Genomic DNA, 14,608 nt, shown 5'->3' on the forward strand with positions numbered 1-14,608 from the left:
AATGTATTGTATGCGTCAAGTAAATGGCATTGACATTGAATGGTTCTATAAATGGTAACAACGTGCGTTGCACATTATATTTTTTTAATGCGAACAAAAGAATAAGACACTCGGGAAAAGAATTCGTACTATATCAATCGATAATATATGATAATTCAAAGTAGGAAGTGATGCATTTTTTAATCGCACAGAAACATCTGCACATTTGCATTATTCCGAAATATTTGCATAATCACGAAGTGTATACAGTATCCTCCCCACTTTTGTCGTCGGCTTTCTTCGTCGATGGATCAGCACTGTAACGAGCGGCAAAACAGTCGTGTCGCGCAACTTTAACGAACGAACACTTTTAATCAGCTATACGATGCCTCGCGCAATGCATTTTATGTGTATGACACGTGAATTATTATTTTTATTATATATTTGATTGTGTTTCTTTTGTAAGATTCAACATTTCTGACAAGCAACAAAAAAGCATTAATTAATCTAAATAATATTCACTCAGAAGAATTAAATCCATGTGGAACATAATAGGGTAAGTATAACATTTAAATAATTTATTAGCCAAAAGAGGTAAAATTAAACAATTTTATAAAAACAAATAAAAAAATTCGCATGGGGTGCAGATTTAAAATAAATTATTAAATATATATATGTTAAAATTTATTTGTGTTGAAAACTACCGCACAAATCTATCCTTTCTCGGAATTTCATATATTATATATTGTTTGTATTTAAATAATTTAAATCAAATATGATCAAAGCGAAACCATGAAATTTAAGAAAAATCGAAAATTGATTCTCCCTCTAAACAAGTAAATTAAATTTGAATTTTACATACAAATTACATACAAATATAAACAATTTTTTTTCTAACATATGTATAATTATTTTCATATATATATTTATAATGACATTACCGAAAGTCCTTGCAAGTGTCTGCAATTGATAATTTATGGCGCCTGGCTTTCGCAATCAGGAAGTATCCTCCGCATAAATTGAAACGTAGGCGAACCATAATACGACAGGTGTAAGATAGATGTGTCTCGGAGGGTTCATTATGTCACGATCTCAATCCAAGGGTGAAAAATTGTGCGGCTTTCAGCTTGTCTAGACGCTATTAATGGAAATCGAGATCTTTAAATTCATGAGGAACAAGAGTGTATTACGAGAAACGGTAATATACTCATTGGTACTCACGTAATACGCACAACCAGGAGATCGGTCTGCAACGATCTGTTCGACTTTCGCTCCCTATATGGGCTAGAACCATGACGAAGACATCTCTCACTTGTCTTTTCTTGCTCTTTTCCACTTCCAGCAACGCACCGCATGCTGAGTTTTAACCCCGTCTCGTAATCTTACGTAAGAGCTAACTTCTAAAGTCTGTCAATACTTCGAGCACGTTGGAAACCACGAGACATTCAATTATATGCAATGCATCATGTTCGAGGAAACCGTAAATATTATCCTACAAACAATTTCGTTGTTTATTATGATTTTTATTTAACGCTGTTGATGAAGGATAATGTCGTAAAAGTATTAATTTGACATTAAATCATTATTTAAAATTATTCCTTTATATTCGCTCTCGACGATGTAATGTCGCTCTAGCTGAGTTATGCATGTTATTGTCGTCAGCGATAAAACTCACATGTGTGAGGTAAGCGAGAACAGAGAGCTTCGATAAGAAGTAGTATAAACATTCGTGATGTATAGCATTCTAGCCCGATTGAATTTACAAGTATTTGCGTTACTCGCAACCTTAGATTCTTGAATATTCATATTACCTTTTGCACGTTCTTGCAGCCCGATTATTACAAGGACGCGCCTCACTTCCGGCTGGTGGGCGCAGGACCACAATATCGATTGGAAATCCCTTACGCCAAGCTCGACTTCACTGGAACGTATTCCGTGATCGCTCGCAACTGCCATGGGGAAGCTAAAGCTATAATTTCCCTGCAAATTTATGCCAAAGGTGAGACGCGAACATGAAATTTTAGTTTACATCGCGCATTCAATCAACAACGATTTTTTCAGGTCAAGGCAAAGAGGAACAGACGCAAAAATCTCACGGGTAAGTTGCTTGCATAATTATAATTATATGTAAGATATATTATTTATCTTTTCACTAATGAAACATTAAACTCTGTAGAAAAGTGATGACCCTGCCGATTATAAAGAGGGAACTGCGAGATCTCAGGTGTTGCGACGGTGACGCTGTCTCTCTAGAGTGTAAAGTTTACGCGACGCCGGAACCGCCATTGATTCGCTGGGAACGAGGAGGCAAAGTAATAAGAAAATGCCTTATTAATAGTCACTCGCGGTTAGAGATAAAAAGTGTAACATAAAATATAAAATATCTTTCGTTAGATTATATCTATGATGGGCGATTTCGCCGCCGAATTTGACGGCGAAACGGCGCGATTAAGTATTCAGCACGTCTATCCGGAGGATGAGGGAGAGTACACGTGTGTGGCTTACAACGACCTTGGAAAGGCGTACACATCGGCGTGTCTGGTTGTGGATGGTAATAATCCTCGAGACTGCTTTACAAAAGCATTCCGAATAAAGACGCACCGCGAATCGTGACCATCTCCTTGAATTGACTTTGTTATGCTAATATGCGGTCACATTCGAAAATTATGTAACGTAAGCATGACTAAATTCAAGATAATCATAGTTTTTTTTACTTTCGTGCGACGTATCCGCGTTAAACTCATGTCACACACATACATACAAGTCAGAACTTATAATCTCAAATATATTCGTATATAAATAAATTTATCACCTCAAATATTCCGAATCGATATCTGTGTCGTAGTACCCGAGGGAAAGGAAAGTACACTGAGTCAAAGATTGACGAGGCCAGTAGGTCTGCTGTCCGCAGGATCAACACCAAGATCGACGCCGCGATCGACGCCAATCAGGAGCTTGTCACCAGCGGTCTCACGTAAGCTAAAAGCTCGACCTAGAAATTTAAAGAGGAAAATATTAATATAAGTAAGGTGATAAAATGGAAGAGATAATTGAACGAGAGAAATTGTTTTCAGATGGACGCGAGTTCAGATCACCGCAAGTTCTGCCGCGAGGCGGCACGTCGTCGAGGCGACCGAAGGTTTGCCCGCCGAAATTTTACGCGGTGCCGTACAATCGTCTGGTTCAGGAAGGCGAGACTGTGCGTTTCCAGTGCGCGGTGGTCGGTCATCCCGCGCCCTGGGTAAGATGGGACAAGAATGGTACCATCGTGACACCGAGCGCGAGGATCTCCATCAAGGAACGAGACGACGTGAAGATACTTGAGATCGTGGACGTAATGCGAGAGGATGCTGGTCTCTACAGAGTGACGGCGGAGAACGATTTTGGCCGGATCGAAGCCAGTGCTCGTCTGGAAGTAATAAGTACGTATACATCTTACAGAGAAAAAATATACACACACATTTCTTCCTATATTTCATATAAATCTTTTTTTTCTTCTAATATTAAATTTGTGAAAAGATCGATATGAATCGACAAGTCGGACTATCAGGACTAGAAGCGCCTCACCTAGGACTTATCCTTCGTTCGATCGGAGCCTTCTGTCGACTACCAGCAGAATAAGCGAACGTTTGCAGCTGGAATGCCGTATAAGAGGAACACCGAGTGTAACGCCGACGTGGTACAGGTAAAAACGTAGAGACTTTATCGATATAATTTTGATTTGCAATAAAATATTATTTATAAATTTTATGTAGAAACGGACGACCGTTGGAACGATCCGCTAGAATAAAGAGATACTTTGACGGCACGACAGCCAAAATCGAAATATCGAAAGTAAAGGCCAGTGACGCGGGTGAATATACGTGCGTAGCGACTAACGTCCTCGGATCAACGAAAAGTAGCTGTCAGGTGAATGAATGCTCATTATGAATTATTAATTATTTGTCAGTAGCTTCTTCGCGTTACGTGATTTCTTTAACTTATCCTCATCAGGTAACCGTATTAGATCCGCGTGACTCGTCTATCGCGGATAAGAACGCACCGCGATTTCTACGATCGTTGCCGGAAGAGTCGATTGTCATGGAAAATCATTGCTATGAATTTCAGGCAGGAGTCACAGGTAGAATTTATCTTAATCTTTAAATATAGTCACTTAGCTGCGCTTTCGAAAAAAATAATGAAATATAATTTCAATGAGATATGTTATATTTACTTTTGTTTCTCAGGTACACCTCCTTTCACGATCACTTGGTTCAAGGACGGTCGCGAATTACCTGACAACGATTATTATAGATACGTTATATATGGAGACGGCGGAGTTGCTCTTAGATTATCTCAGGTTCGCCCGCGAGATGCCGGTGAATACACCTGTGTCGTGCGAAACGATTTCGGTGTTGCGTCCTGCAATAGTCTTTTTGCTGTTCAAGGTCTGATTTATTTTCATTTTTAAATATTCTTTGTTATTAGATCCTTTAGTTAAAGCGCTTTCAATGTTTTGAAACAGACTACAAGGACGCCCCAAAATTGGCATTACAATTTACAAAGACTCCACTGTCAGTAATCGCCGTTAAAGGTGGTACCGCTTGTTTCTGTGCCCGAATGCAGTGTGAAAAAACCATGGAACTTGTTTGGACGATTAACGGAAAAGATGCTAGAGAAAATGCAAAGTGTAAAGTATGTAAAATAAAAAATATAAGATACGTAATTAAATACGCATTAATTCTTAATTAAACATTATTTTGCACACTTGCTGTTAATTGTCATTTATATATTTATATATATATTTATATATATATATTTATATATATATATATATATATTTATATATTTATATATTTATATATTTATATGTTTAAAGATCGAAAGAGATGGCAACGTCAGCATCTTAAGAATACGCGACATATCGTCGCGCGAGACAGGAGAGATTCGATGCACAGTCTCCGTGAATGGAAAGGGTCCATCCATCAGTTGCACTGCTAAACTGCAGTTACAACGTCCGCTACACGATTCTATCGACAGAAGCCTTCCGTCGGTTTCTGTAATGACAAAGCCCGAAGATATTCAATCTCATCCACAGGCTAAGCTATCGCTGACGAATAATAATAACACAGGCATGTCAGAAAAAATCACGGAGTTATCGTTATTGAAACGTCGACGAGGACGTGAGGAATCGCCGATGCGAATCAGATCATCGTCGTTTCCTCGGCGAATCGTATCGTGTACTAAAAATATTTCTCCTTTGCCAGTAAGAAAACGCATTCTTAATAATGCGTCAGCTGATAATCGGAAATCACGCTTTGAAAACAATTTATCGCAAAAAATTACAAAGAATTTAGATAGTAACGCAGAAATGTCAAACGATCTAAAGTTATCATCTTCGTCAAACGAAATAAATGAAGTAGACATTTCGATAAAGTTATTATCATCTAAGAAACCGGAGCAATTTCACCAAGATACTAATGTCGTATCGAACGAAGAATGTGCGAAATCGCTCGTAGAAGAATCGATGAAAGCTACAATAATAAAAGATCCAGCTGACATCGCCGTATTTAGAGGAAACAGCGCAGTAGTCATAATAACTTATCAGGGACGACCCGAACCGACGGTCAAGTGGCTTCGAGTGGTAAGTTTGCTTTCCTCGTTTGTACTTTATTGATTAGTACCGAGTTAGAAATGTTCTAACAATATGACATGTAATTCTGATTCTCGCGCGAGCAAATTTTGTGTATGAAAGAGGCAACTGTTGCTCATAATAGACGTTCTGTTTCGAAATTATAATTATAAACTACTTCGATATAATTAATGCAATCACACCATTTAATCTAAGCGAGATTCTATCGGTCTCCAAGTCTCCACGATGCAGATGAACACACTAGCATAATTTTCCTATACAGAAATTAATATTGTCAATTATTCAAGATGATCGTTTGCTTATCTTTAGCCGCGAGAAATATGTTGAAACCATTTCTTATTATAATACGTATAAAATCCCCACCAATATGTGCCACATGTGTAAATTTCTGGAAAGCTAATCGAGATATATACATTTCGGTCATCATTATTCGGGCGTCAGTGCCGTACAGCTACTTGCGCAGCTGGCATCAATCAATTTTATTTGTGTTACATTAGTATCTCGATGATAACTTTGATGTATTTCATATACAACGAAACATTTTTATTTTAATTTAAGAATCGCGAACTGCAACCGGATGAGAAGATTAAGATAATCAGCGGAAACGGTACGTCTTGCCTGACACTAGACGATGTGACGTACGATCACGCTGGAAAATACGAAGTCTCAGTGGAAAATCTACTGGGCAAAGAACGAAGATTCTTTAGTTTAGCTGTGGAAGGTACGTATCATTCATTTTTATACATATATGTTCGTTCGCTTCCTCCAGCGATTCGTATTTGAAAATTTATTACACGTTATTAGATCATGACTCGGCGCTGCTCGATTCGACCTTGGCTTAATTAAGTCCAATTACACGCGGAGCATCAGTGTGTTTCTTTGATCGATAACAATGTTCGGTAAATAAGAATCTTTTGAAACGATCGCGTGTTCCACGCGCTCGTATAATATGTAGAACGAGATATCGTTCCATTATTCCACGTGCGTAAATGCGTGTTGCACGGTCCAGTTCCTTTCCTCGCGTACAAGGTAGACAGCAATCTCACGTGACACACCGCGCAATAATTCCTCCTTCCCGCGCTTCCTCCCCCATCAGCATTCCACCTCCACTTCCTCTTTCCTCGAGACTGCGATGTCTAACATAAGTCTGTCGGTGAAAAGACGCGTGTACCGCGAGAGAGAAGTGATATGCGCGATGTATCTTAACGACGTAACGTAATGACATGCAGATTTGTTTCAAAACGCACGCAATCGCGCTCCGAGTCTGTGCTTGACGTTTCGTAAAGTTATCTATAAAATCTGAATTAATCGCGCGTCGATAATATTTATAAAGTGAGAGAGCAGCGTGTACCATAAATATATTATTTATTTATTTACTGATTTTTACGAGGATGAAGATGCGCTGAAAAAGAAATTCTGGTTTCTATTCAGGTCCACCTGAGCCAATCGCGGATAAACCGAGTGTGAACCTTAGCACTAGCCAAGCTACGATCGTTTGGAGATCGCCACCTTACGACGGAGGTCGCACGGTAATCGGATATACGGTAGAAGCAAAACACGCAGGTGAAAGCACGTGGATGGTAATTGCCGAGTCTTGTTATTCGCTGAGTCATACGGTATCTTCAGCTGAGACGAATTTAGTGATTCCGGGCGAGAGTTACCGTTTCCGCGTCCGAGCGGAAAATATTCACGGTCTCAGCGATCCAAGCATGGAATCAGATTCTGTCAGAATTCCGAAGGAAGGAGAAACAATGTTGCAAGAGGAGGAAGAAGGTGATAATTTATTCTTAAGCGGAGAGATACGACTTTATAATATTTTATATTACATACAATTATTTTTTTTAAATCTAAAAAATTATTTTAATAAATGTGCAGTAAAAAATTAATTAATTAATAACCATTAAGAAATAATCGTTTTATTTTTTAGATGAATTCGAGCCGAGCTTTGCGGCTCGTATAGTAGAACCGGAAGAGGGGAAATTGTTCGGAGAAAAATATAGTGTTCTTGAAGAATTAGGGAAGGGCCGATACGGTATAGTTAAAAAAGTCATCGAGCAAGAGACGAGCATGAGTTTCGCTGCTAAATTTGTCAAAACAATCAAAGCGAAAGATCGCGAACAGGTGCGCGAAGAAATCAAAATTATGAACTTATTAAGGCATCCTAAGCTTCTACTATTGGCTGCTGCTTACGAAAGTCCTCGAGAAACTATACTGATCACGGAATAGTAAGTAGTATACGATATCAATCACTATATCTTAATTATTTGCGTATTAAATTTTAATAATATTCCAATCTTGTTTTTTTATTTTAGTATTTCAGGTGGAGAACTATTCGAGAGGGTAGTAGCTGATGATTTTACTTTAACCGAGAGAGACAGTATCCTCTTCATGCGACAAATTTGTCAGGGAGTCGAGTATATGCATAAGAACAAAATCGTACATCTTGATTTAAAAGTATGTTTTTCGCAGATGATAATAAATTATTAATTTGTGATATATATATTCGAGTTAAACAGAGTAACTTGTTTTATCTTACAGCCCGAAAATATAATGTGCCGTACGCGTACTTCTCATCAGATTAAATTGATCGACTTTGGATTGGCCCAAACTTTAAAATCCGACACACCGATTAGAGTGCTTTTTGGAACACCGGAATTCATTCCACCGGAAATCATAAGTTACGAGCCTATCGGCACCGAGTCCGATATGTGGAGCGTCGGTGTAATTTGTTATGTCCTGTAAGTATTAATTATTTTTTATTTTAATTGATTTAATTTTAATTTTAATTTTAATAATTATATTTAAAAATAATTAGAAAAATAATAAATTATTTAAACGATAATATATTGGACTAATTAACCGTTATTATGCATAGACTCACCGGTTTATCGCCATTCATGGGAGATAACGATGCCGAGACCTTTGCTAATATTACACGAGCGGATTATGATTTAGAAGACGAAGCTTTCGATGCTATATCGAATAACGCCAAGGATTTTATTAGCGAATTACTAATTAAACGAAAAGAGTACATTTTTAATATTTTTCATATTCTAAGAAATATTTAGCTTTAGATTCAGATAAATTTAAATCTCCTCTTTATGATTTTTTCGACACAGATTACGTATGTCAGCCACAGAGTGTTTAGAACATCCATGGATAGCGCAACACGTTGCAACAATGAGCAGAATAGTTTTGCCGACTGAAAAATTAAAGAAGTTCATTATACGAAGAAAATGGCAGGTATGGATCAATAGATTTTTCTGAAAATTAAAATTTTAATTATTGCTTTGTGTAACATTAAATACTGAGTAAAACATAACAAAATGTAAATATATGAAGAGATAGATCAATATATCCTTTTCAAAACAAGGAATATCCAGGAGATGGCATGTTCCATTAAAAATTAAAAAACAAAAATTTAATTGATACTTATTTGAAATGTGTTTTCACGTTGATTTTTCTTTAAAATCGATTAACTCAATTTATCGCAATAAAACATAACATCAATCGATACTTAATAGCGTAGCTTTTGTGTAGTTTGAGATATTGTTTTTTAAATAATCTCAGCATGTGTTTATAAATGTTGCGTGTGCACGCGTTGCGCTATTTATTTCAACAGAAAACAGGAAATGCCATTCGCGCACTGGGAAGAATGGCTATTCTTTCGGCAAACAGTAGACTCAGTCCCACAGCAACGGCAGAGTCGTCACCTACGCTCGAGCAACGATTCGACATGCAATATTCTGATGATAGAGTTAAATCAATTCGCACTGCTATCGACGAAGATACGGAACATGTCGTGACAGACGCGAAAGAAAATTCTGCTGAGACAGAATCATGGACGCATCCCACTTATGAAGTGATTGAAATAAATACCGAACTAGAAGAGACACCGACCAAGGAAGAAAGCTTAAGTGATCTTTCAAATCAGGTCGAAGAAAAAACGTCTAAATTGCATATCGAATTAATTCCAAAAATAAAGGACGTCACGACGCGTCTGGAAATTTTAGCGTCGAAGGAGAACGAGAAAAGTGACAAGGAATTAATCGAAAAATCTTCCCAAATGGATACTATTCCGAAATCACAAGCATTGCACAGGGTATTTCGTGGCGATTCACGTGATTCCGGAATAGGTGATTGCGGTTCGAACCAGATGACATCCTCATTACAAATGGATGAACTAGAAATAGGGTCTACTATCGTAGAAGAAGTAGATCATGAGACTCACAACCGAGAAAGTAAACAAACGTTCAGGAAGGAAGAAAATCGACAAAGTTCTACGAGGATCACACACGTAGCAAGTTTATCACAAGACCAAAAAAATCCTCTTCACGATTCCGGAATTATTGCGAGTAACGACAAGGTAGTTGCAAAGAGTGACGTGACTAAAGCTTCGTGTGAAACTAATCCTGTGCGGAAAGGTGTGTGTAAGCGCGATTAACTTTTCTTGCTCATAATATCGATAATCATTCATCACGTTTAATGAAACAATATTATTAAAATTTTACAATTTTACAGTTGCCGATGAGAGTACGAATGCAAGGATATTAAGCGGACGTAACCACGATAGATTCCTTCCAACCGGAAAGGTAAGTCGCACGGCCAAGATATTCGAAAGAGAGAGTGGAACATCGAAATCGGACAATTCACAGGTTCCGCAACGCGCGTATCCTGCCACTTTGGTCACAGGAAAGCCACACAATGAAAGAATACAGAAAGCTTTCGCGTTCTGGAATAAATAAAAATATCTGTCGAAAATACCCTGGCATTGAATAAAATACAAAGTAAATAGAACTTCGTATCACTTTCAAGATAGAAATGCATCGTTATCGATATAGAAATGCATTGTTTACGAGAAATCACGAATATATAGAGATATTGTTCTTTACGCACATATACGTATGTAAAGTAGTGACATACAATCTGTTGAACATACACCTGTTGAAGTCATAATCCTTGCTCGCGTTCCTGACATTAAAAAATAAATATAAATTGTTTTATCAATTATATCAATATCAAAGTCGTTTTGACGAAGAGAGAAGCACTTGTGAGTGGTCATTTTCATTTTTGATAAAAAAACCTTTATGAGAAAGCAACGAGTTTGAGAGAAAATTCAGCTCTCAGAATCTGCGCAATTTGTTTCTTAATTTTTTTCCTATTTAAACGCTAATATTATAATTACATTCGCAAATTGAAAGAATATTTTTATGCTACATTAAAAATAGATTTCAGTTCTCAATATAATTTTGAAAATCAGTGCTATATATAGATATTTATGTGCACGCGATCGATACTTTTGTTAAATACAGCATATTTTATAATACATATGTAAAACATTTTTAAAAAATGCGTAATTGAAAATATACAATATATTTCTTGATGATTGATATAATATATATATCTGGTATAATACTCTCCAGTAAAGTATAATAATATACTTATGCTGGGAACGCGCATAAGTGCACTCTATTAAATCAAAAATGATTATTTTTGCAAACATATCCCTGCAGTTGTATTGCAAAGATGAGACGGACAACGTCTGTAATCTATTTATAAGTTATTTACATAGAGAAATAAAGGATTATCTATGTATTTGAATTGTATTAATAAATATTCCTATACATGAGAAAGATATTTATTATTTAATATGACATACATTAAATTAAGTATTAAAGAATGTTTATAATCTATATAAATTCTCTATAACTATTAAAATTTCAATCAACTTACTTAATATTTGTGCAATTTTTATATCTCTAAATCGCCGAATATGCCATCATCAGTAATTGTTAAAAGTTGAAGAGTGTCACCAATATCCAAGTAATTAAAGCTATCAGCTGTTGCTGGTAGCCAAATAGTACTTATATTCTCATCAACGACAGGTGTAGGATTTCTAGAAAATGAGCAAATATTTTTTTATTTTAAGATACAATGTTTAACAAATGGTTTATGAGAATTTATAACTTACCCTGTTTTTGCAAAATTAGCCCACATTTTCGTAAGAATTTCTGATACTTCCCGATCTTTTGTACCTATCGCTGGCGGTTTAGGATCATCGACTTTACACTTTGGTTGGTAAAAAAGATATGACATATCGTCAGTGTGAGAGGCTCCTAAAATATTAAAATATTAATTACATAACATAAAATTAAATAACACAAAAATTATGTACCACTAAACAAATAGTGAAGATTCGATTTCGGCCAATCTAAAAATTTTATAAATTGTACATTTACCAATCATAGGCAGATTATTTAACAAGAGTTTTGTGATAGTCATTTCATTTCCGACATAGGAAAAATTATAGTAGTAGATCGGTGCGTGCTTCTTTCTTCTTTGATTATTTACAAAATTTTTAACAGGAATAGAAAACCACAAATCACTCAGGAATTGTACAAAAGATGGAATACTCTCTTTAGTAAATGACTTATCATGAAAATAATGCTGTTTAACTTGCTCCGTCAATCGCGTTATCTTTTCTGAGTCTTGTGAGTTTGTAAACTTTTTTAGCAGAAGCTCTATATCCGCGTACTTTGCATTTAAAAATTTTTCGCTAGTATCTGTGAGCAGAGAAGAACAATCTATTAATTTAAGAAAAATAGACTCATTACATAAATATTATGAAAATTCAAACAAAATGCACAATGTGTGTGTTTCAGCACATGTAACTAAATTCATTAAATGTCACTAAATTCGAACATTTCTGATACCTTTAAAAAACATGATATATTCATGAGAAGTAAAACCAACTATAATTGGTATATCATTATCATCATCAAGTTGAGAAAGAGGGCATGGCAGAAAAGATCTTTTGGATTTCTTATCGATCGTAGGTCCAAACGGTATATTACAAATGCGCGCTTCCTACAAAATATTTTTAAATATAATTACGAATAACAGGTATCATAAATTTATTATAATACTTAAAATATATAAATAATTCCTGGAACATTAAATAATTAAGTTAATTCAATATTAGAGATAAAATAAAATAAATATGTATAAAAAGAATAATTTACTTGCGGAGCGAGAACTTTAGATTGCGCATTGACGATTTCGGCGGCAGATATCGTTTGAAGAAACTCAATAACTTCTCTAGGATCCTTAGACTTATTACCAAATATTGAAGCAAGCTTAAAAGTATTGGCTTCTACATTCTCTATTAGCGCCCAAGGACACGTAGCTATACCGCTCTGAAGAATAGCCTTGTGAAAAAGACCTAGAGATACGAGTAACGATAAGTATTAATTTTTTCAACAAGAATAATTGTTTCGTCATTATTTTTAATATTAAAAGCTTACCTTTAGATAACGGCGAGAGCATCAGTAAATGTACAGATGAACCGCCTGCACTAATACCAAAAATAGTGATGTTGTTCGGATCTCCTCCAAAAGCCTCGATGTTTTCCTTGATCCATTTTAATGCGGCAACTTGATCCTTCAAGCCTTGATTTCCGCTTGCTACTTCATGACCAATATTTAAGAAACCTTGAAAAATGAAAACTTTATAGTGTACGTAGATTAGCGAACAACGCGTGTGTATTTGACATATCTTGAAATGTAAATACGCGATAAGAAATTTTTATATTTTCTTAAAAAAGAAATACATCTAGTTAAGAGTACAAAATCTTACCTAAAGCACCGAGTCTGTAATTTATAGATACTAGAATGATATCTTTTGTCATAAGATAATCAGGCCGTGTGGTAATATCATTGCCATTGCCAATAAGATAAGCTCCTCCATGAATCCACACCATAACCGGATTTCGTGTTGTTCGATAGATATTGTATGGTATGTAAACATTAAGATAAAGACAATCTTCGCTGCCAATTATCGCTTCAGTTGGTAATTGTTGCCATTGTATGCAAATATCACCATTTTTGGAAGAATCTCGAATACCTTCCCAAGAAGCCGGAGGTTCGGGATCCTAATTTCGAACAATAGTAAAATACGATTCTATGAAAATATAGACATCGTATAGAAAAATGAATAAAAGATTATATAATTTTGCGATTTAATAAGTTATACCTTAAATCTCAACTCGTCCACTGGCGGAGCAGCAAAAGGTATGCCTTTGAAAGCGAGGTAACGAGAACCGAGAACATTATCTTCGAAAATTCCTTGTAGTTTTCCTTGCTTCACAGTCACAATCGGTCTTTCCATGATGGAATATGAAATAATACTTTTTACTGTCTGACACTCATGTAGCAGAATGCAGAATATATTAGATAGTGTTATCTTTATACTTTATGTACCTTCAATAGAGATATTTGAATTGAAATAATGATAAGCAATATATATCATGCAGTACATATATATATTTCTTATACATAACAATTGATAACCTACACAATGTAACATTACGTACACAACAAAAATGTAAAACTGGAAACAATGAAATCTTCAGTTTTCCAAAATGTTGATCAAGTCAGTTGTCAATAAAAACTAAAATCCCAGGTAGCATATATTTGTTTCAAAAACAAATGTTCTCTTCGAAACGTTTCATAATCGACTCTTGAAAACATTCCTAATTGATTAAAATATCTATTTGAAAAACATTAAGAGATACGTTTCTTTCCTGATAAAAAAAACGTTTAAAACACTTTTTTCTTCTTTTATTCGTTAAACGTTTATTTTCTCATTATATATAATATAGGAATTATATATAATAAATATATATAAATTATATATAAATTTATATATATATATATATATATATATATATATAAAATTAATATATATATTATATATAAATTATAATAATAAATATGTTTCGAAAATATTTAAAATCATAACATATACATATTTCTCTGATCTGTTATATTATATATGAGCTATTATATTATATTATATATATTATATATTATCTATTATATTATATGTTATATGTGAGTTTATATTATAAACATTGTATTTAAAAAAAATATCTTTAAAAGAAATTTGCTATCTATATTTGTACATCCATGATATCGTTTCTACAGTGTATTGCACTGT

The 14,608-nt window shown here is 35.1% G+C and overlaps 2 protein-coding genes and 1 long non-coding RNA gene across 9 annotated transcripts in view; 1 reads left to right on the plus strand and 2 right to left on the minus strand.

The window, feature by feature from the left end:
* LOC145964329 (uncharacterized) overlaps positions 1-11,244 on the plus strand; it is a 38,487-nt gene extending 27,243 nt beyond the window's left edge. For 3 of the 7 annotated variants that reach the window (XM_083086959.1, XM_083086962.1, XM_083086961.1), the window contains 21 exons: positions 1,810-1,978; positions 2,041-2,077; positions 2,156-2,291; positions 2,374-2,530; positions 2,825-2,953; positions 3,054-3,401; positions 3,499-3,664; positions 3,735-3,888; positions 3,973-4,099; positions 4,206-4,406; positions 4,484-4,653; positions 4,838-5,602; positions 6,170-6,332; positions 7,043-7,384; positions 7,539-7,836; positions 7,924-8,065; positions 8,150-8,349; positions 8,487-8,639; positions 8,731-8,854; positions 9,234-10,035; positions 10,133-11,244. In XM_083086959.1, the coding sequence (XP_082943085.1) occupies positions 1,810-1,978; positions 2,041-2,077; positions 2,156-2,291; positions 2,374-2,530; positions 2,825-2,953; positions 3,054-3,401; positions 3,499-3,664; positions 3,735-3,888; positions 3,973-4,099; positions 4,206-4,406; positions 4,484-4,653; positions 4,838-5,602; positions 6,170-6,332; positions 7,043-7,384; positions 7,539-7,836; positions 7,924-8,065; positions 8,150-8,349; positions 8,487-8,639; positions 8,731-8,854; positions 9,234-10,035; positions 10,133-10,356 (5,007 nt within the window). In that variant the 3' untranslated portion in view covers positions 10,357-11,244. Of the gene's footprint in view, positions 1-1,809; positions 1,979-2,040; positions 2,078-2,155; positions 2,292-2,373; positions 2,653-2,824; positions 2,954-3,053; positions 3,402-3,498; positions 3,665-3,734; positions 3,889-3,972; positions 4,100-4,205; positions 4,407-4,483; positions 4,654-4,837; positions 5,603-6,169; positions 6,333-7,042; positions 7,385-7,538; positions 7,837-7,923; positions 8,066-8,149; positions 8,350-8,486; positions 8,640-8,730; positions 8,855-9,233; positions 10,036-10,132 lie in introns of those variants that run through there. The other 4 variants (XM_083086960.1, XM_083086964.1, XM_083086963.1 and 1 more) reach the window with 4 other exon arrangements.
* Positions 665-5,748, minus strand: LOC145964337 (uncharacterized). The gene is made up of 3 exons (XR_014436425.1): positions 1,791-5,748; positions 1,201-1,471; positions 665-1,117 (listed from the first exon to the last, which is right to left on the minus strand). It is a non-coding gene; the product is annotated as an uncharacterized LOC145964337 (long non-coding RNA).
* LOC145964334 (esterase E4-like) lies at positions 10,750-14,105 on the minus strand. The gene is made up of 9 exons (XM_083086972.1): positions 13,964-14,105; positions 13,643-13,869; positions 13,247-13,541; positions 12,916-13,101; positions 12,634-12,833; positions 12,325-12,478; positions 11,851-12,174; positions 11,583-11,727; positions 10,750-11,507 (listed from the first exon to the last, which is right to left on the minus strand). Exons 2-9 carry the CDS (start codon positions 13,775-13,777, stop codon positions 11,363-11,365), a joined length of 1,584 nt encoding a protein of 527 aa, XP_082943098.1. The 5' UTR covers positions 13,778-13,869; positions 13,964-14,105; the 3' UTR covers positions 10,750-11,362.
* Between the last annotated feature and the right edge of the window lie 503 nt (positions 14,106-14,608).

Source organism: Camponotus vicinus, unplaced genomic scaffold (genome assembly GCF_025532165.1).
Source record: "Camponotus vicinus isolate PSW18456_S1 unplaced genomic scaffold, iyCamVici1.0 SCAF_13, whole genome shotgun sequence".
Classification (NCBI taxonomy): domain Eukaryota; kingdom Metazoa; phylum Arthropoda; class Insecta; order Hymenoptera; family Formicidae; genus Camponotus; species Camponotus vicinus.